Raw genomic sequence first — 19,861 nt, forward strand, 5'->3', positions numbered from 1 at the left:
GCAGTGCAGTGACTCTTTCTGCTTTTCACTCCTGACAAAGGTTTTTGGATTTTTAGAGACACCTGTTATAAGTCACCCTTACCTGGGTAATCAAGGTGAGTGGATTGAGCTCCACCTCTTGGAGAGGAGAATGATATTTGGAATTTTTCTGAAAGAAAGGTTTGTCTGTTTCTCCATTTGTTTATTCATCTGTTTATATGAGATATAGTCATGTCTATTTCTGTTATACTTTGGGTTGTAAGCTAGTGCTATAGTCTTTCTGTTGCTCATCTTGTTCCATCCTTGGTCATGGGCGCTCTTTGAAGTTTCTGTGCCCCCTTGACGTATTCTGCCCGTGGGTTTTTGAGCACTTCCTTGCTGTATCATGCTACATGACTTTCCAAGCTCTTACATTTTTCCTAAACTAGTTCTAAAATAAAATCCTGGTTCCTTTTTTTGAAAATAGTAATGAGAAACCAAGATTTGGCCCCTTAGATGAGTTCATTACTACTGGAGAGTGACTGTTTTGAGGCTTCCTCAGCAGACAGGCTAGGAAACATATGTGCATGCCCTGTGTCTGCAGAGATCTGGAGTTGTTTCTGTGTCATCTATTCATGTAGCTGTCATGCTAAGCTGAGCAGCTCTGGCTTACCTAGAACTTGACATATTATAAACCCTGTGGTTACTGGAGCCAGACGTCAGTATAAACTCATGTTTAGCCTTTCTTTCCTGTTTACTACCCTTGCTGTTGGTGATAAATCTTTCACTATCTATCATCCTTTTATTAACTTATTCAACCTTAGGATACATGTAAAGCAGTTTCAGAATTAATGTGTATCACTGTGAGGAAAATATTAACTGTAAAGTATTTATATACAGTTCCCTTTTCATGAGAACTAGTCTGCAGGGAAAAGGCTTTCAGATCATTCCAGCTTGGGTCTCTGGGACCTGTTCTAAAATGTATGGTGTCTTTAGCAATAGGGACTTAACTTCCATCTCTTGGAGGGTAACAACAATAGGCTCTATGTTCTAGGAGTCTCTTGGACAGCCCTGCCCAATATATAAGAGGGCTTCTCATGTTTGGTATTGGGATTTTGTTAGGTGGTCTTTGACCCAGATGAGAAAAATTTATTTTATATATATATAGGCGTTACATGTATTTTATTCTTTTTTAAAGTAAATAATTAATAGTGTGATTCCTTATGGCTTTTTCAGACATTCTTATTGTTATTTTATTTTCTTCCTTCCTTCTATATTTACCTCCATCCTGTTCTCCAAAGAGCCTGCCCCTTCCCATTTCTTGGATCAGACTATTGTACCCTGCTGTTCTCCTCTCTCTTGCTCCCCAACCCCTCTATCCTGGCAATGGTCCTGTTTTATTTTCTTGGTTTCTGCATACCGTGTACTCACATCTGAAGATTTGGAGCGGGGAGACTTTAAATGTTCCCTTTTAAGACCTGATGTAGAAAGCCAGTCCATCATGTCTTCCCATAGCAGCAAGAATTTTCTCCATAGATTATTTTGAATGGTGAAATTCAAAATGACTTTGAAATAGCCACAGTTGCCACAGATTGCATATCTTCAGAACTGTTTTCGTTGGCAACTCTGTAGGCTGGCTTGCTTGCTTATTTATGTGCTTGCTTATTTATTTATTTATTTATTTATTTATTTATTTATTTATTTATTTATTTATTTATTTATTTATTTATAGGAAGGGTCTCTCTGAGCAGTTCTGGCTTTCCTGAACTTGACATATAGACCTTGAACTCACAGAACTCTGCTTGCCTCTGCCTCCTGAGTGCTGGGATTAAAGGCGTGCACTACTATGTCCAGCTTTATAGGAATATTTTAGGTGCATTTATTAATATATTAATTCAAATTCTTTTTTATGTTTGTGGGTAGAAGTTGAAGATAAACAAGTGATTTATTGGTTGGGTGATCATACAGATCTCAGAGATCTACCTGCCTCTGCCTCATGCTGGGATTAAAGGCATTTCCACCATGTACAGCCTTAAGCGTATTTTAAAATAAAGTCATTTAAATATCTTTTCAAGGTAGAGAACTTCAAAATTACTACATTATTTACCAAAAATTAGAAACAAATCTTCTTGATTCTGGTTGAATAAATTATGCCTGAAGATTCTGTATCCATAAAATACTGTTATAGCTATTTATAAAAAATGAGAGAGGCTTGCTGGGCCGGTGATGGCCTTTAATCCCAGCACTCGGGAGGCAGAGGCAGGCAGATCTCTGTGAGTTCGAGGCCAGCCTGGGCTACAGAATGAGTTCCAGGACAGGCTCCAAAGCTACACAGAGAAACCCTGTCTCAAAAAACCAAAAAAAAAAAAAAAAAAAAAAAAAAAAATGAGATAGGCATCTGTTTACTGACTGAGATATCTGAGGTACAATTAATTAAAGGAAAAGAAGATTGCAGAGCAGTCTGGGGAGGATCATCCCATTACATCTTAGTAAACCATACTAAATTAGAAGGTTAGTCTGAATTTTATGTGTGAAAATAACACATAAAATTTTCTTTTTTTCAGTGGGCAGACTGGCTCAGGGAAGACATTTACTATGATGGGTAAGTCAAGACCAGTGTTTGCTGGCTAACTGCACTTTCTGTGGTGACCACTTGGAACATGTTTTAGGGGAAGGCATTATTTTTTGTATGATGTTACTTTCATAAAAATAGGGATGTTTCCCATGTTTCTACCAGGTTGTGAATTCCTGGATAGTCTATCTGTTAATCCTGATTATAGCTATATTCCTCAGCTCAGTGCTTGGCATAGACTAGGTGTAGATTGGGTGCTAGACACAATTTTGTGTGTGTGTGTTCACAAATATATATAGTCATATAACATATGTGTGCATGTGTATATGTCTGCATAAATACTACCAAGGTCCAGATTCCTAGTTTATGACTCTTACCCTATCCCCTAAAGCAGTTGATACTAAGATTGTTATCCTCATTATGTTTGCTTGCTTTGGAATGTCTACAAATAAAATTTTATGGAAAAATAATGTAAGATCACTCATGTTTCTAATATTATTTTTCTACCTATTATGCATATCTGTTCCCCTCCTTTCTTTCTCTTTTTCTTTTTCTTTTTGAAACGGTCTACTGTATAGCCCTAGCTGTACTGGAACTTGCTACATAGAACAGGCGTTGCCTAGCTCCTTCTTTCTTTCCTTTCCGTGTGAGTCCCTCCCCAGGGAGCTCCCTCACCACCACCAAAAAAACAAACAAACCAGGATCTCATGTAGACTAGGCTGATCTCAGACTCACCATGTAGCCACAGGTGAAGTTGAACTTCGTCCTCCTATCTCCAGCTCCCAACTGCTGGGATTGCAGGTGTGCCCTCCACAGTTTACAAGGACCATTCACAAACTTCTCAGTGCATGCTACAAGCCTATACAAGACACTTGTAAGGTTTTCATTACTTCCCTGTATCCCAGCCGTCTGTTAGTTCCTTTGGTCTCTAGAGCATACTTAACTAATATTTATAGTACCTTCTATATCATTTTGTCTGTTTTCTGAGGGTGGGTTGCTGTGTACCCCAGGCTGACTGTGAACTTGCAGCAGCATGCTTGCTGTGGTCTCTTTGTCCTGGGGTCGCCAATGCGCACACTACTCTCAGCTACACTTCTTTTCTGTTCCTGTTTGTAACAGGGTCTCACAATGTTGCCCTCGCTATCCTTGAACTCCGTGCAGATCAGGCTGGCATCAAACAAGCAGTGAGCCAGTGTGCTTCCTGAGTGCTGGGATTAAAGGTGTTAAGGTGTTTGCTACCACACTACCATCACCCCCCCCCACCCTCTCCAAAAAAAAAAAAAAAGAAGAAGAAGAAGAAAGAAAATCAAACAAGCAAAAGACCAATAAGACAAAAAATGCCCAAACAAAAAGAGTCCTCAACAAAAAATCCCCATGAGGTTCATTTTATGTTAGCCAACTACTCCTGGGCATAGGGCCTGCCCTGGAGTGTGGTGAGTATACTTGAAGCTTGTGCTGGATCCTGTAGGTTTAGGCTCAGTCCCCAAGGCAGACTGCCTTCCCCACTGCAGGTGCTAATTATAAACCTTGCTTTGTGGCCCATGTTGCATTAAAGGCGTGTGTGCTTCCAAGTACTGGGATTAAAGGCCTGTGCCACCACTGCCTGGCTCTGTTTCCGGTGTGGCCTTGAACTCACAGAGATCCAGACGATCTCTGCCTCCCAGTGATAGGATTAAGGTGTGTGCCACCACTGTCTGGCCTCTACTCTAATCTAGTGGATTGCTCTGTCCTCTGATCCTCAGGCCAGTTTATTAGGCTACACAATACATCACCACAAGGTTCCTTCCTCCAAGATGACCCTAGCTTATGTCAAGTTGACATAAAGTCTAGCCATGACAAAGAGGAAGCAGTCTTAACTGCTTAACCGTTTCTCCAGCCCTCTGGATTTTTTTTTTGGGGGGGGGGGGGGCGCTGAAATTTGTTTTGGGAATGGCTGTAAAGCATTGACTGGTAATCAACTTTACCTTCAGTGTCTCTTCCCCTCTTCCTTGAGGTTGGGAGGTGAGACATTTGATCATGTGGTTTTGCTAGCCTCCAATCCCTCATCCTGTCGTTATTTAAGGACTTTCTAAACATGACTTCATTAGCATCATGCAATTTTGAGTGGGCTTGTTGTAAATTGTCTTTCTCCTTCATTGCTCTGATCTGTTGTGTAGCTGCTTCAGGAATCAGTGACAGAAGCAAAAATTCTTGAGGAAAGGGTATTCTTATCACTCTGCTCACTTAGGGAATAACAAGGGGTACAGAACTTGTCAGCTAGGAACTGTAGAGGTCCCTCAGTATATAAATACCATATTGCAAGCTGAAAGGAGTACTCCTTGCAACTCTTACACATCTGTCCTTCCCCAGTTGTAACAAAATAGAAACACCACTCTGCGTTTCTGTCTGCTAGGAATCTGTGGAGATGTCATTACTGTGTCCTTACTGGTGTGGTTTTTACTGCCCAATTAAAAAAAATGATAGCAAATCCTAATTTTTAGTTCTCTGTGTGCTTGATGTAAACTGTGATTTATTTTCAGACTTTCAATTCTTTCAACAACTCTCTGGTTATTGACATTAATACCCCCATTTTGTAGTTGAAAATTCTGAATCTTAGAACACACACAGTGTGGGTCCATGACTTAGGGAACAGATCAGTTTGTGTCTTAGTTACTTTTGTCTTTCTGTGAAGAGACATCATGACCAAGGCAACTTATAAAATAAAGAGTTGCTGGGCGGTGGTGGCGCACACCTTTAATCCCAGCACTCAGAAGGCAGAGGCAGGCGGATCTTTTTGAGTTTGAGGCCAGCCTGGTCTACAGAGTAAGATCCAGGAAAGGCGCAAAGCTACACAGAGAAACCCTGCCTTGAAAAACCAAAAAAAAAAAATTTAAAGAAAGAAAGAAAGAATTAATCGGGGCTTACAGTTTTAGAGGGTTTTGACTCTTATGGCAGGAGAACATGGCAGCAGGTAGACAGGTTTGTCGCTGGAGCAGTAGCTGAGACCTTACATCTAATCCACAAGCAGGAAGCCTGGAGAGTTAGTTATTTGAGAATGGTATGGGCTTTTGAAACCTCAAAGCCCATTACCAGTGACACACCTCCTTCAAAAAGTCCACACCTCCTAATTCTTTTCAAACAGTTCCACTAACTGCAGGCCAAGCATTCAAATATAGGAGCCTAGAGGGGACCACTCTTATTCAAACCATCACAGTCTGTGAAAACAAAGGTCACATGCACAAATAGAGTACAATCATGTCAGTACCTGACAGTTGGAAGATGTTAAGCTTAGCACAGGAATAGATCACATCTGTGTTTAGAATTGGTTGGCGGCTACTGTGGGCCTTCCCTTCAGTCTCACTAATGGACAGTTTTATTACTTACTCTTTCACAGGTGTAAATATTACTTGCTTGAAACAACTAGGAAATTAATTATACTGTACATCATTCTATTTCTGTATAAACTGCCTTTTGCTATTGCTATTTTAAAGGATTTTCAGAATAAAAGGTTTTTGTTTATTCTTTTTTTCTCAGGACCATCAGACTCTGATAATTTTTCTCATAATCTGAGAGGAGTAATTCCACGAAGTTTTGAATATTTGTTTTCCTTAATTGATCGTGAAAAAGAAAAGGTAAAGCTTATGTAAAAATAAAATGTAAGGAGGCTGGAGAGATGGCTCAGCCATAAAGAACCACTGACTCTTCTTCCAGAGGACCTACATTCAATTCCCAGCACCCACATGGCAACTCACAACGGTCTGTAACCCTAGGGGATCTGATGCCTTCTTCTAGCCTCTGTGGGCACCAGACATTCACATGACACACATGTAGGCAAAACACCATACCAATAAATTAAAAAAAAATTTTTTAATGGAAAAATAAAATACTGATAGAGTGCTTGCCTAGAATGCAATAGGCCCTGGGTTTGATCCCCAGCACTAAAAAATCTGAGTATGTTGGTATACACCTGTAATCCCATCATGCTGGAGGTAGAAGCAAGAAGATCAGAACTTCAAGGTCGTCAGAAGTTCAAAGCCATCCTAATCTATATAGAGTGTTCAAGGCTAGCCTGATTGCTAGCATACACAAAAGAACTGGTTGTTTCTGGTACTCTCAGAACTTTTTATGAGAGAAAAGTGTATAGAAAATTTCAACCAAGGAAAATAAAGTACAATGATTTCAATGAGAAATGTCCCCCCATAGTCTCAGGCATTTAAATTCTTGGCTCCCACTTGGTTGCAGTTTTTGGGGAGTCTTGGGAAGTATTGCCTTGTTGGAAGGAGTATATCATTGGAAGTGGGCTTTGGAGAAAGTCTCAAAACCATTTCAAGTTATCTCTCTGCTTCCTGGTTGTGTTTTGATATTTGAGCCTTCAGCCTCTGGTCTCAGCTCCCAGTTGTTCCTACCTTTCTTTCTGCCATCATGGATTCTATCCCAGCGGAAGCCCTTCCTTCTATAAGTTGTTTTGGCTGTGGTATTTTATCACAGCAATAGTAAAGTAAATAATACATTGAGATACAATAAAAGTCCCACCATCTAGCTGTACCCAGGCTTAAAGGTGTGCATATGTCCTCATGATGTACATCAGCGATGAACCCAGCCTTGTTTGTTGGCTGTACTTGCTTGCATCTCACTGTCATCTTGCTCTTTGTGGATTAAGACTCCATCATCTTGAGAACACTATCTTTTCCCTCTCACTGGTTCCTTGGTTGGGCCATTCTCATGATTGCACTTATTTAGCTTGGTAGATTCCAGAGTTGAGAATCCTTGGTATTATGTACTTGATAAACTTGTATACCAAGGAAATTGGTGAGTAGTATTGGCTTACTATTTACTCCGTTGCAGAAATATACCCAAAATTGCAGTTAGACATACAAATTGCATGACAGTAAAATAATTAACCTTTAACACCATGTGTTTCTGTGGTTACATTTTTTTAAAATTATTTATTTTTATGAATATCAGATGTTTTGTTGGCATGTATGTCTGTACCACAGGCATGCCTGGTGCTAAAGACCAGAAGAGCATGCTGGATCCCCTGGGACTGGAGTTAGAGATGATTGTGAGCCTCCATGTGTGTGCTGAGAATCTATTGAGGGTCCTCTGGAAAAGTAGTCAAATGCTCTTAACCACTGAGCTATCTGTCCAGCACCTAGTTGGTTTTTGTTCTGTTTTGTTTTTTTAAAACAATTTTTAAGATTTTATTTTTATTTTAAGTGTATGGGTGTTTTACCTGCATATAAGTGCACTATAGGTGTACAGTGCTTGTAGAGGCCAGAAGAAGGCAACAGATATAGAATTGATGTGTAATCTATATGTGTGCTAAAAACCAAGCCCAAGTCTTTTATAAGATCTGCAAGTGCTTTTAACCACTGAGCCATATCTCCAGCCCCAAATTTTTTTTATTACGAATTAGTTTCAGTCTTATAAAGCACATGAATCTTGCTTCAAGTAAAACTTTATCTAGTGCCGATGATATGGTTCAGTGGGTAAAGACACTTGCCACCAAGCCTGATGTCTTGAGTTTGGTCCCTGGGATCCAGATGGTAGAAGGAGAGAGCTGACTCCCACAAGTTATCTTCATCTACATGTACATGCCATGCATGAGAGTGCCTGTACATACAAACAACAAATGTTAAAACTATGAGGAAGTATGTTCTGTATTTCAAATGTGTTGCTCTGATTGGTCAGTAAATAAAACACTGATTGGCCAGTGGCTAGGCAGGAAGTATAGGCGGGACAAGGAGGAGAATAAAGCTGGGAAGTGGAAGGCTGAGTCAGAGACACTGCCAGCCACCCCAATGACAAACAGCTTGTGAAGATGCCAGTAAGCCACGAGCCATGTGGCAAGGTATAGATTTATAGAAATGGATTAATTTAAGCTGTAAGAACAGTTACCAAGAAGCCTGGCATGGCCATACAGTTTGTAACCAATATAAGTCTCTGTGTTTACTTGGTCAGGTCTGAGCAGCTGTGGGACTGGCAGGTGAGAGAGATTTGTCCTGACTGTGGGCCAGGCGGGAAAACTCTAGCTACAGAAGTACAATATGGAAGACAGTGGAAATCCATTTGAATTGCTCAATTCCCATCCACCAGCAGGCTCCATGGTACCTCTCCAAACTGGACTTCTGGGACTGCCATGATGATATTTAAAAGTTAAATAATGTAGCCTGGCAATGGTGGCTCACACCTTTAATCCCAACACTCAGGAGGCAGAGGCAGGCAGATCTCTGTGAGTTCGAGACCAGTGTGGTCTACAGAGTGAGTTCTAGGACAGCCAGGACTGTTACACAGAGAAACCCTGTCTCAAAAAACCAGAAAGAAAAAAAAAGTTAAATAATGTTTTGAAATTAGTTTTCCAGATTATTTTCACTGATGTTTCAATGTTTTACATGATATTAAAGGTTAATAGGGAAACATACCTGAAATAGTTCATAGAAACTGAGGATAAATGTATAAACTGTTAATTGGAGGTTTTCTTTTACAGGCTGGAGCTGGGAAGACTTTCCTGTGTAAGTGCTCCTTTATTGAGGTCTACAATGAACAAATCTATGACCTGCTGGACTCAGCATCTGTCGGACTATACTTAAGGGAGCACATAAAGAAGGGAGTCTTTGTGGTTGGTGCAGTGGAGCAGGTGGTGACCTCAGCTGCTGAAGCCTATCAGGTACCCTGCCGTGAGGATGTGTTTGATGTTTGGGCAATAAACATACCTCAAGGAATCAAGAATTGAATTTCATAAAGGCGTAGCACAAACTCTTTTGAGAAGTAAAGTAAAAAGAATGTAGCACTATTTTCTAGATTTCTCCCGCTTTGGGCTGGCCATGGAGGTTACATACCTGTACTCCTAGCACTTGGGAGGCAGAGAGAGGCAGGAAAAATTGAGTTTGAGGCTATCCTTGGCTGCATGGTAAGACCCTATCTCAAAAGGGGGGAGGGGGCCTTTGGGCTGCTTGATTTTACAATGCTTGTGGCATTTATTCTAATAGCACAATAATTCATCAGTATCTATTGCTCTGGGAGCTCCCTGTGCAAGGCTTCCTAGGAGCACTGGTCTGTTTTTGCTTTACTATTGTGAGGCGGCATACAAGCGTAGTGAAGGAACTTCTGAAAACATCCTTCTCATTTTTTAAGGAGCCTGATGTGGTCAGTTGATTTCAAATAAGGGTACTGTAATGGTTTCTTTTTTTTTTTTTCAAGAGTTAAGTATTCAAGCAAAGGTGCTTTTGTTGCTTTTGGATGTTGGCCTATGTTTATGAGATTTTTTTTTTCTTTTTTTGGAGACAGGGTTTCTCTGTGTAACAGCCCTCTGTAGGAACTCAGAGATCTGCCTGCCTTTGCTTTCTAAGTGCTAGGATTAAATGCAAGCAAGCTGTCTTTTCGAGACAGGGTTTCTCTGTGTAGTTTTGGTGCCTGTCTTGGATCTCACTCTGTAGACAGGCTGGCCTCTAACTCTCAGAGATCTACCTGGTTCTGCCTCCCAATTGCTGGGATTAAAGTCGTGTGCCACCACCGCCTGGTGAAAGCTATTTTTTTTTAAAGCTATGCAAATACATGGCTGACCTAACATTAAATATATTTATTTAATACTATGAGGAGGGAGCATGAAGTACTGTTGAAGAACTATAAAAGCTACACATAATTTCAGTTTTATGAGGTTATAGGTCAGTGGTAAAGAGGTTGTCTAGTATTCAAAGGGTCCTCTGTTCAGTCTATGACACTGACAAATAATTTCGGTTTTATACTGTGTTTTGTTAATAGTGTTTTTAAGATTTGTTTATTTATTATGCATACAGTGCTCTGCCTGCATGTATCCTTGCAGGCTAGAAGAGGGCACCAGATCTCATTACAGATGGTTGTGAGCCACCATGTGGTTGCTGGGAATTGAACTCTGGACCTTTGGAAGAGCAGCCAGTGCTCTTAACCTCTGAGCCATCTCTCCAGCCCCATAATAGTGTTTTAATAGCTAGCATTTATTGCATTTTATGGCAAGTACTGTGGTGATTTTTATATATGTAGTTATACACACACACACACACACACACACACACACACACACACTCACACACACATATATAGTTCTATTTAATTTTCACTGTAGCCTTTGAAGTAACTTTACACCTTACACATTGTGACTATTCTCCAGGTTGTGTTTCTCAGGTCATTAGCATCACCTAAAGGCCTGTCAGGACTCTGAACTTGAGCCACATGTGGAAGTTCACTCTTTTAATCCCTGCACTAAGAGGCAGAGGCAGATGAATCTCTGAGTTTGAAGCCAGACTAGTCTAGTTCCAGAACAGTCAGGGTTACACAGTAACCTTGTCACAAGCCACGACTTCTCCCCAAAAGAAAACAACTTTGCCTAAGGTTTGACATCCTTGTAAAGTAATGCCTCATCTCAGTCCTCACTTGATGTTGAATCACAATTTAAATTCTAATAACATCCAAAGGTGGAAATATGTATATTGAACTTAGATATTCTACCCTGTGAAGTTAGTATCTACGTGCTGTTTTTTTGTTTTGTTTTGTTTTTGAGACAGTGTTTCTGCATGGCTCTGGCTGCCCTGGAACTCGGTTTGTAAATCAGGCTGGCCTTGAACTCACAAAGATTTGACTGCCTCTGCCTCCCAGTGCTGGGAGTACATTACTGTGCCTTGCTCTCCATGCTCATTTTTGAATACAGAAGCAGGAACTTGTTTTAGAGCTATATCTTATAAATAGTAGAGTCGGGTTTGAACTTGCCTAACTAAGAGTCTGTGGTCTGAACATTGATATATTTTCTTGTCAGAATGGAAAGAAAAAAAAAACCTACTTTGTAGGGGAGAAAGCTGCTAAAATTTTAGATTAAAGATAACTCAAAATATTCCTTTTTGGTTTTGAATTTTTATTATCTAAGCTAAAGAAAAGGATGCATATCTGTAGTCACAGTACTTGGGAAGTGGAAGCAGAAGGATCAAAGCTAGCCTGAAGTACTAGTGAGTTCCAGGCCAGCCTGGGACCCCCTGCCTCTTTCTGTGACATGAAGAGGGAAAGAAAATAACCATTGATGGGCAGTAAACCTTCTCACCATTCTTTATAGCTCTCCTGCTGATTTTGGTGTCTAAATATATACTACTTAGAGCTTGTGTCACTATAAATTTTCACAAAGCTAGATAACAGTGCAAAGGCTGTGAGTGTTCCTACCCCTGTTCCAATGGGAAATTACTGTGTTGTGAAGGTGGAAAATTACCGGTGTTATTATTTTTTATATTACAATGAGAGATTATTAAGTGCTTATTTGTGTTTTGAGTTTGTCTTAAGTGTACCTGTTGTGGCTTCTTATAATATAGTTTCCTTTTTCCCTAGGTCTTATCTAGAGGATGGAGGAACAGGCGTGTAGCATCCACATCTATGAACAGAGAATCCTCTAGGTCTCATGCAGTCTTTACAATCACAATAGAATCAATGGAGAAAAGCAGTGAAACTGTGAACATTCGGACCTCCCTACTCAACCTGGTAGATTTAGCAGGATCTGAGAGACAAAAGGATACCCATGCAGAAGGGATGAGGTTGAAGGTAGGAATGAAATTATGACCTCCATATTTAAGTGTGAATTCTTACTATAAATCAGTGACATACAAAGTATAGTGAAGACCTCAAAAGAAGAAAAATTGTTCCTGCACAAAAGAAGCAAAGATTTTATATGGTCATGACAGTAAACCTAAATGAGATAGGACAAGTCTTTCGGGAGCAAAAGTGACTACTTTTGGTCAGGAGGAGACAAGAGACAAGATGGTGTGAGGTGGACCATTGGGAAGAAATCTGGAGAAGTGGCTTCTGAGTAGTTGTCTCACAGAAACCACGGTTTGGTTTAAGAGAGAGAAACAGAGAGCACCCGCCCTGAAGAGTGATGTCCCCAAGTTCGTTGGGCCTCGCAGAGTAAATGTGCATTGGATATTTCAGTGTGTGTCAGTGAATAGATCAATTATAGAGCAAGAAAGCACAGGTCAGTCAGGAACAGGAGTGTCGGGCCAAGTTTGTACCCAGCCTTCTAAACCCCTGGAAAACATTTTAAAAGTTTAGAGCAAATGTGTAGCTTCATGTAGAAAACATATTTTATAACCACTTAGATCCATTAAGTCTTCACTGCCAGAATCAAAGGGAGAGCAGTCAGGTGGGAAGATACCTCGCCTGAGCTATTGGCAGTGGGACAGAAATTCAATGTGATGTAGTTTAGGAATGTGACCTAAGAAAGAGGAATTAGAAGTAAGAGAGATTTGAGCCTGCTGAGCTTTCAGTCAGCAAAAGGCTCATGTTTCTGTCAAGAAAAGAACATGTTTGTACAGGTTCTCTTATACTTGTAGTGGTGTTACCTCCAAATAACATGATTGTACAGGTACTCCTCAACTTATAGTGGTATTACCTCCAACAAAACCTGGTTAAGATGAAATATCCTAAATCGGAAGTACATTCAACTTACCTAACTTGCTAAACATCCCAGCTCAGTAATGTCTCATGCTGCCTGGAGGTGCAGCTTGCTGCTGATGACAAGTAATGAGAAAATGTTATATCACATTTGTTTGCTAGAAGAAATAAATATTAAAATCCCAAGTGTAGTGCATTTGTATATTTGTAGCATTCTGCAGTTACAGTGTACATGAAATAGGAAATGGGGATAATTGAGCGTATTGTTTTAGCTTAGAAGTGGTTTTTCATTTTGCCCCTCCTTTGCTTTTCCATCCCAGGTTGTCAACTTGCTACTTATATTTTAGCTCAGGACACCAAAGAGTGGCATTGCACTTATATTTTTGCTTTTCCCCTAATTCCTTAGGAAGCAGGTAATATAAACCGATCGCTGAGTTGCCTGGGCCAGGTCATCACTGCACTTGTTGATGTGGGCAATGGAAAACAGAGGCATGTCTGCTACAGAGACTCCAGACTTACCTTCTTACTTCGGGTAAAGCTGATCACTGGCGCCTACCACCTGCATTATAGTCACTGGGACTGATAGGGGAGATTTTCTTAGCTTTTATTATTTTCTGAAAAAGATCTTAGGATTTACAATCTAAAATATACACCATTGATGTTGTTAAACAGGACTCCCTTGGTGGTAATGCCAAAACAGCCATAATTGCAAATGTTCATCCAGGATCCAGGTGTTTTGGGGAAACACTGTCAACACTTAATTTTGCTCAAAGAGCCAAGCTGATTAAAAACAAGGTAAAATACTGGAGTATTTAATATATCAAGTAAATTAGAAAAACATTTGCACATACTTTCTTAGTGATTGCCCTAATGTTACCACTAATCTTACTTCTGTAGAAGTTCATCTTGCTTGTACAAGGTTGCTCTTCTTCCTTCCCTCCCTTCCATTCCTGTTTTCTTAAGGCAGTTTTCCTTTTGTTAGTGCGATGGAGAGTAATTAGCCTAAGCCATGTTAGCAGAGTTGGTGCATGTGATGGCGCACGCACATAGGTTTGCATGCATGTGCCTGCCCTGTGCCCATATGTGATGTATATGGTTGCAAAGAGTAATGCTATGAAAATGACTTGATAATAGTGAAATTTTCCTTTTAAGTTGTGTATATCGCCACATATTCTTCATTTATTTTAGATACAAGAAGTGTCTTTAATATTAGTATACTCCTCAGGCCAGGAAGCTTTTCTTGTAAAGTACTAGTTGATAAACTACTTAATGCTTCATGTACCATATGGTCCATTTCAACTACTCGGATCTGCCTTTGCAGTAATAAAGCAGCCGTAGACCGTATGTAAACAGTGGCAGTTTCTGTGTCCCACCACAACTTGGCACACAAAGAAGCAATAGTCCATATTATGCCTATGGACAGCACTTTACCAATACTTAGTATAGACTGTCAAAAGACCAACAAGACATCTATTTGGAGAGTTGAACACTCCTTTGGTTTTAGACAAAACAACTGTGCCATGAATTGGTAGATTAATCCCTTCCTTTTTCAAGGAGAATACTGGGCATCTTATCCCCAGGTCATCTAGCAGAGTGAAGTAGACCATGTTGCTCCTTCCCCTGGGTAAGTGAGAAAAGCATAGATCTTGTCTTTTACCTTACCTCTTTGGGCACCATCCCCTGCTTACATCAATGTTAGCAATATGAAGAGGAAACATCAGTAGAACTTCCTGACTCTGTCTTGGCTTACCAGAAGTCTTTGGAGAGTAGAACTGTGTTAATGATTGCGGTTATGATGTCACTGATAATAATAGTGATGTCAGAATGCCTCATAAGGAGGCTGGCTATATGAATCAGAAGCCATTGGAAATGACTTAAACATGAATAACAAAACCAGCAGCTTTGTAGTAGTTGTTCCCAATGGTAAGTCCTCTTCAGCCTGTCAGTGGGAAGAGCTAAGATGTCTGGGAATTGTTTAATGATGAACTATTTAAGTCTTTCCAAGTGGGCAGGGTGAACCTAAGACAAGAACACAGGGGACTTGGGCTGTCACAGGGTGTTTTTCCTTGCTGAAATAGTTGAATATTGCATAGCTAGGTCTTTGGTCTGTCTGGCGGTTAGGTATTGGCATTTTTTATTACCCTTCAGTTTTACGAGGTTTTAATAATGGTCTAATTAATAAACTTTACTATGTTTGGTTGCTTGTTTGTTTGAGACAGGATTTCTCTGTAGCCCTGGCTGTCCTGGAACTAACTCTGTAAACCAGGCTGGCCTCAAACTCAGAGATCTACCTGCCTGGCAATAAACTTTACTTTTAAAGCAGCTTTAGATTTATAGCAGAATTGAACAGAAGGTACAGAACAATTCTGTATTGTTCCTGTCCCCACACATGTGACCTCCTCACTACTGACATCACACACCAGAATGATGCATTCGTTGGTAATCTTTTTTTTTTTTTAAGTTTTTTAGAGGTTGTCTTCAACAAGACATCTTTAAGAAGTTGAAGACACCATTTAGTCACCACAGTGATAACATTTGTCTATGACTTTTTTTGACCTTTTAGAGGCCATTTAAAACAGGACATTACCTTAAGAAAGTGAAGGTGACATTTGGTATGGTGGTAGAACCACAGTGAACTGTGAAACCAATCCCTGCTTCCAGGCCAGCTTTAGAAACAGAAAGCAGCTCTCTTTGGAGAGGTCAGTTTCTGCTCAGGCTAGTCCTGTTGGGGGTCATGCCCTTCTAGGCCAGACTCTGTCCCCAGTGGTTTCTGGACAAAGGGGAAGTGGCCTTACTGAGATGTTTGGTTCCCGTCTTTGAAAGGTAAGGCAGGATTCTTAAGTCAGGGTAATAAACTCCAGTCTGAAGGTGACCTGGCCTAGGATGGCCTAGGACTGATCAGATCGATGGGATCTGTGGGAGCCTGGTGAGGAGGGGTTGTCAAGAGGAAGAGAGCCCAGCTGTGCTGCTTGGGCTCTGACTGTTGGTATATAGGCACAGGAAGAGGGAACTTTCCATTTCAGCGAACCATTTTGGTGGCCTTTCGGCTGCTGGCCAGACAGATGTGCAGTTTTCTTTGGTCTTTCAGTGTTTTATTAATTCCTGTCCAGGCTGTGGTGAATGAGGACACCCAAGGAAATGTCAGCCAGCTGCAAGCTGAAGTGAAGAGGCTCAAAGAACAGCTATCTCAGTTTACTTCTGGGCAGATAATACCAGAAAACGTACTGGCCAGAGGTAGGACAAGCTCACTGCCCTTTATCCTGGGGAAGACTTGATGAGAATGTTAGGTCAGGAACTTCTGCTGTGAGATGGATAGATGGTCAAAGTACAGTGAGGCTTTCCCGAATTTGTCACATACTCTCCTCCTTATTTCACCTGTGTAGGAGGGTAGTTCTTTGAATCAGATGTTTTATGAGGTGCAGTAAGAAAGGGAATCAATGATTTTAAGTAATTCATCCCTAGTAAGTGCTAGAAAGAGATATGCTGGATTTATGATAATTTAGGGAAACTGAATTATTTTTCCTGTTTAACTGATTTCATTTGATCACTCCCAAGATTCTGTTTGAGCATATACAATTTATATATGTTCATTAGGACAAGGAATGCTTCTTTAAAGAATAGCTAGTAGCTGCCAGGTGGTGGTGGTGCATGCCTTTAATCCCAGCACTTGGGAGGCAGAGGCAGGCAGATCTCTGCAAGTTAGAGGTCAGCCAAGGCTGCACAGAGAGACCCTGTATTGAAAAAACAAAAAAGACAAACAAACAAACAAGAATAGCTAGTAGAATTAACTTGATATCTATAAAACTGTAAGAAAAAATAATCTGGGGCTGGGAGTGTGTTTTGATAGTAGAACACTTGCCTAAAATGTGTGAGACCCTAGGTTTGATTTCCAGTACTTTACAAAACCACACCAACAAACAGAAAACAAGAGTGTGCATTATACTAAGCATAGTCTATATACCTGACTCTCAGTACTCAGGAAGCTGAGGCAAGATTGTGAGATTTGGACTAGCCTAGGCTACAGAATGAGTTTTAGGCTAGCCTATACTACAGAGCTACAGACTGAGGCACTCAGTAAATAAGAGTTTGTATTAGATCTCAAAAGGCACATGTGGATCTCCTTCAGTTTCCTTATAGACTCATTTCTAAGCTAGCTCTGGTGGCTGATGCCTATAATTCCAGCATTTGAGAGGCTTAGGATTGCCATGAGTTCAAGGCCAGCCTAGGCTATAGTTTTGTTTTAAAAAACCCATTTCTGTTTCTTTCATCACTTATATTTGTGCTAAGTAAATAAAGAGAAACTTGTTTTCTTTGTAGAACAGCCAGTTTACTGAGAGAGTTAATGTGAAACTGATAACAATAATGAGAGTCTGCTCCTTTAGATCATTTGGCAGAAATAAAAACTGTTTAAGTACTGAAAAATTAACATATTGCTCCCTCCCCCTTTTTAGACAAAGAGAAGACTAATTACATAGAACATTTCCTGGAAGCAATGCTATTCTTTAAGAAATCTGAACAGGAAAAGAAGGTAGGAAATTTAATTGGGAAAAGGGATTCAGAACATCTTGAACTTCCATGTTGTGGTTGGTTTTCATTACTTCAGTGAGCGAAACACATAGTACTGGATGTGTGAGGAAAAGGCTCCTTGCCTTTGAATTTAGAGTTAATACAACCTGCTGGGTTTATGAGAATTTAGGAAACCTGAATTATTTTTCATGTTTAACTGAATCATGAATTTCTTAAGTCTCTGGTAGAAAAAATTTCCCAGCTAGAGGACCTCACCCTGAAAAAGGAAAAGTTTATTCAGTCTAATAAAATGATTGTGAAGTTCCGAGAGGACCAAATAATGCGTCTAGAGAGGCTTCAGAAGGAGGCACGGGGAAGCTTCCTGCCCGAGGAACAGGACCGTCTGCTGTCAGAACTGAGGGATGAGATTCAGACTCTTCGAGAACAAGTGAGTGCAATACACCTGCTTGTTTCTAGGAAGGAGCTCTAAAGCATATTAAAATGTTCACTAGTAACTGGTTCTTTAATACAGTGCTTGAAGTGAATTTGACTGGCAACGTGAGTTGCATAATTTCTTTTCCCCTTTTCCAAGTTTTAAGCTGACGACAGAAAAACCAGTGATTTGTACTCTGCAGCAGCTGTCATTACCCTAGTCTCTGTAGAGTTGAGCTTTTTGAAGTTCTGCTTTTCCCTAGAAAGGATGAGTAGGTAACAGAGACACTCAGTTTGAAAACCAAAATAACTTAACAAACTGTTTTGTGTCCAGTATGTTTAATACATGTCCAATCAATAGGCTAAATATTTTTACTTCCATTTATTTTGTATACTTTCCTGAACTTTGCTATCTAATGTATTTTGGAGGGCAATTCAGTCTCAGTAGACAGGAATTCTCCTTATTCTCCCTCCTCTTTTTAAAGATTTATTTACTTGTATTTTATGTGTAAGGGTGTTTTGCTTGCATGTATGTCTGTGTACTACTGTGTGTATGCCTGGTGCCCAGGGAAGCCAGCAGAGGGTGTTGGATATCCTGGAACTGGAGTTACAGCCATGTGGGTGCTGGAAGTTAAACCCAGATCCTCTGAAAAAGCAGTCTCTAACTGCTAAGACATCTCTCCATCCCCTTACTCTTTTTATTTATTTTTCTGTGCTGGGAATCAAACCCAGAGCCTTTTGCATGCTAGGCTCTTGCTGTGCTACTGAGCTACAACCTCAAGTATGTTAATTTAGCCTTCCTTTGTGTGAAGAGGTTTTCCTGTTTGCACACCTCTAGGTTTCCTTTCTAGGTGGCTTGGGTGGAAGTTGCAAGCAACTTAACAAACATATTTTGAAATACCCACCAGTTACCAAGTGATTTTCTATGGAGGCTGTAGTAGATAGAGTACAAACAGTATTACTGTGTTCTAGAATTTCTGAATGGTTTTTAGAGATACCAGTTCATTAGGAAATTTTGTGAATACACAAAGTGTGTAATTTCTCAATGTCACAGGTGGAGCACCACCCCAGAGTTGCAAAGTATGCTATGGAAAATCATTCCCTCAGGGAAGAAAATAGAAGACTGAAATTATTAGAGCCTGTGAAAAGAGCCCACGAAATAGATGCCCAGGCTGTTGCAAGACTAGAAAAGGCTTTCTCTGAAGTGTCTAGCAAAGAGAAAAATGACAAAGGTAAGAAGTGATTGTTGTGAGAAGGGGCTGTGAAGCAATGACTTCAGTGGTTGAAAGCACTGACTGCTTTTCCAGAGGACCCAAGTTCAATTCCAAGTACCCACATGGAGCTTAGAACTGTCTGTAACTCCATTCTAACAGAGAATCTGATGCTCTCTTCTGACTTCGGTGGGCACCAGGCATACATATGGTGCACAAATATACATGCAAGAAAAACGCCCATACACATAGGATTAAAAAAAACAAACCAAAAACTAAAGAAAGAGTGTGTAGGAATGGAAAGATAATGTCAGTAATGTGCTTGCTGTGTGAACATGAGAACCTGAGTTCTAGAACTCACAAGTTAAAAGGTTGACTGGGGAGGCTGAGACAGGCTCTGACCAGCCTGCCTTACCCTAGGAGGCAGTGGTAGTTACAGCGTCACCTGTTGCCAGGTGCTGCTCATTTCCATTGTTAGCAGTGGGCTGCAAACTTCCCTGTGTGACACATGCACCCATTAAAATTGCCCGTCGGTAACAGTCCTCTTGCTCTCTTGTTCTTCTCTTGCTCTCTTACCTGTTCTCTGTCTGTCTGTCTGTCTGTCTGCCTCTCTTATGTCCCCACTCCAGGATGGCCTTTCTCTTTCCCCTCCCCCAATAAACCTCTTGCAGAAAACAAACTTAAAAAAAAAAAAGAATTGAAAGCAGGGCTGGAGAGATGGCTGGGTGGTTAAGAGCAATGCACTGTTCTTCCAGAGGACCTGAGTCTGGTTCCTAACACACTTGAGGCAGCACCCAAT

At 40.5% G+C, this 19,861-nt stretch overlaps 1 protein-coding gene across 1 annotated transcript in view; it reads left to right on the forward strand.

The window, feature by feature from the left end:
* Nucleotides 1-19,861, forward strand: part of Kif15 (kinesin family member 15) — a 61,841-nt gene that overhangs the window by 9,716 nt on the left and 32,264 nt on the right. Inside the window, exons 5-14 of the mRNA XM_052725366.1 lie at nt 2,523-2,560; nt 6,044-6,141; nt 8,997-9,176; nt 11,855-12,064; nt 13,320-13,445; nt 13,586-13,708; nt 16,024-16,147; nt 17,365-17,441; nt 17,658-17,867; nt 18,906-19,083. Coding sequence (XP_052581326.1) covers nt 2,523-2,560; nt 6,044-6,141; nt 8,997-9,176; nt 11,855-12,064; nt 13,320-13,445; nt 13,586-13,708; nt 16,024-16,147; nt 17,365-17,441; nt 17,658-17,867; nt 18,906-19,083 — 1,364 coding nt within the window. The remainder of the gene's footprint in view (nt 1-2,522; nt 2,561-6,043; nt 6,142-8,996; nt 9,177-11,854; nt 12,065-13,319; nt 13,446-13,585; nt 13,709-16,023; nt 16,148-17,364; nt 17,442-17,657; nt 17,868-18,905; nt 19,084-19,861) is intronic.

This window comes from Peromyscus californicus, unplaced genomic scaffold, assembly GCF_007827085.1.
Source record: "Peromyscus californicus insignis strain IS unplaced genomic scaffold, ASM782708v3 Scaffold_11__1_contigs__length_118956290, whole genome shotgun sequence".
Taxonomy (NCBI): Eukaryota; Metazoa; Chordata; class Mammalia; order Rodentia; family Cricetidae; genus Peromyscus; species Peromyscus californicus.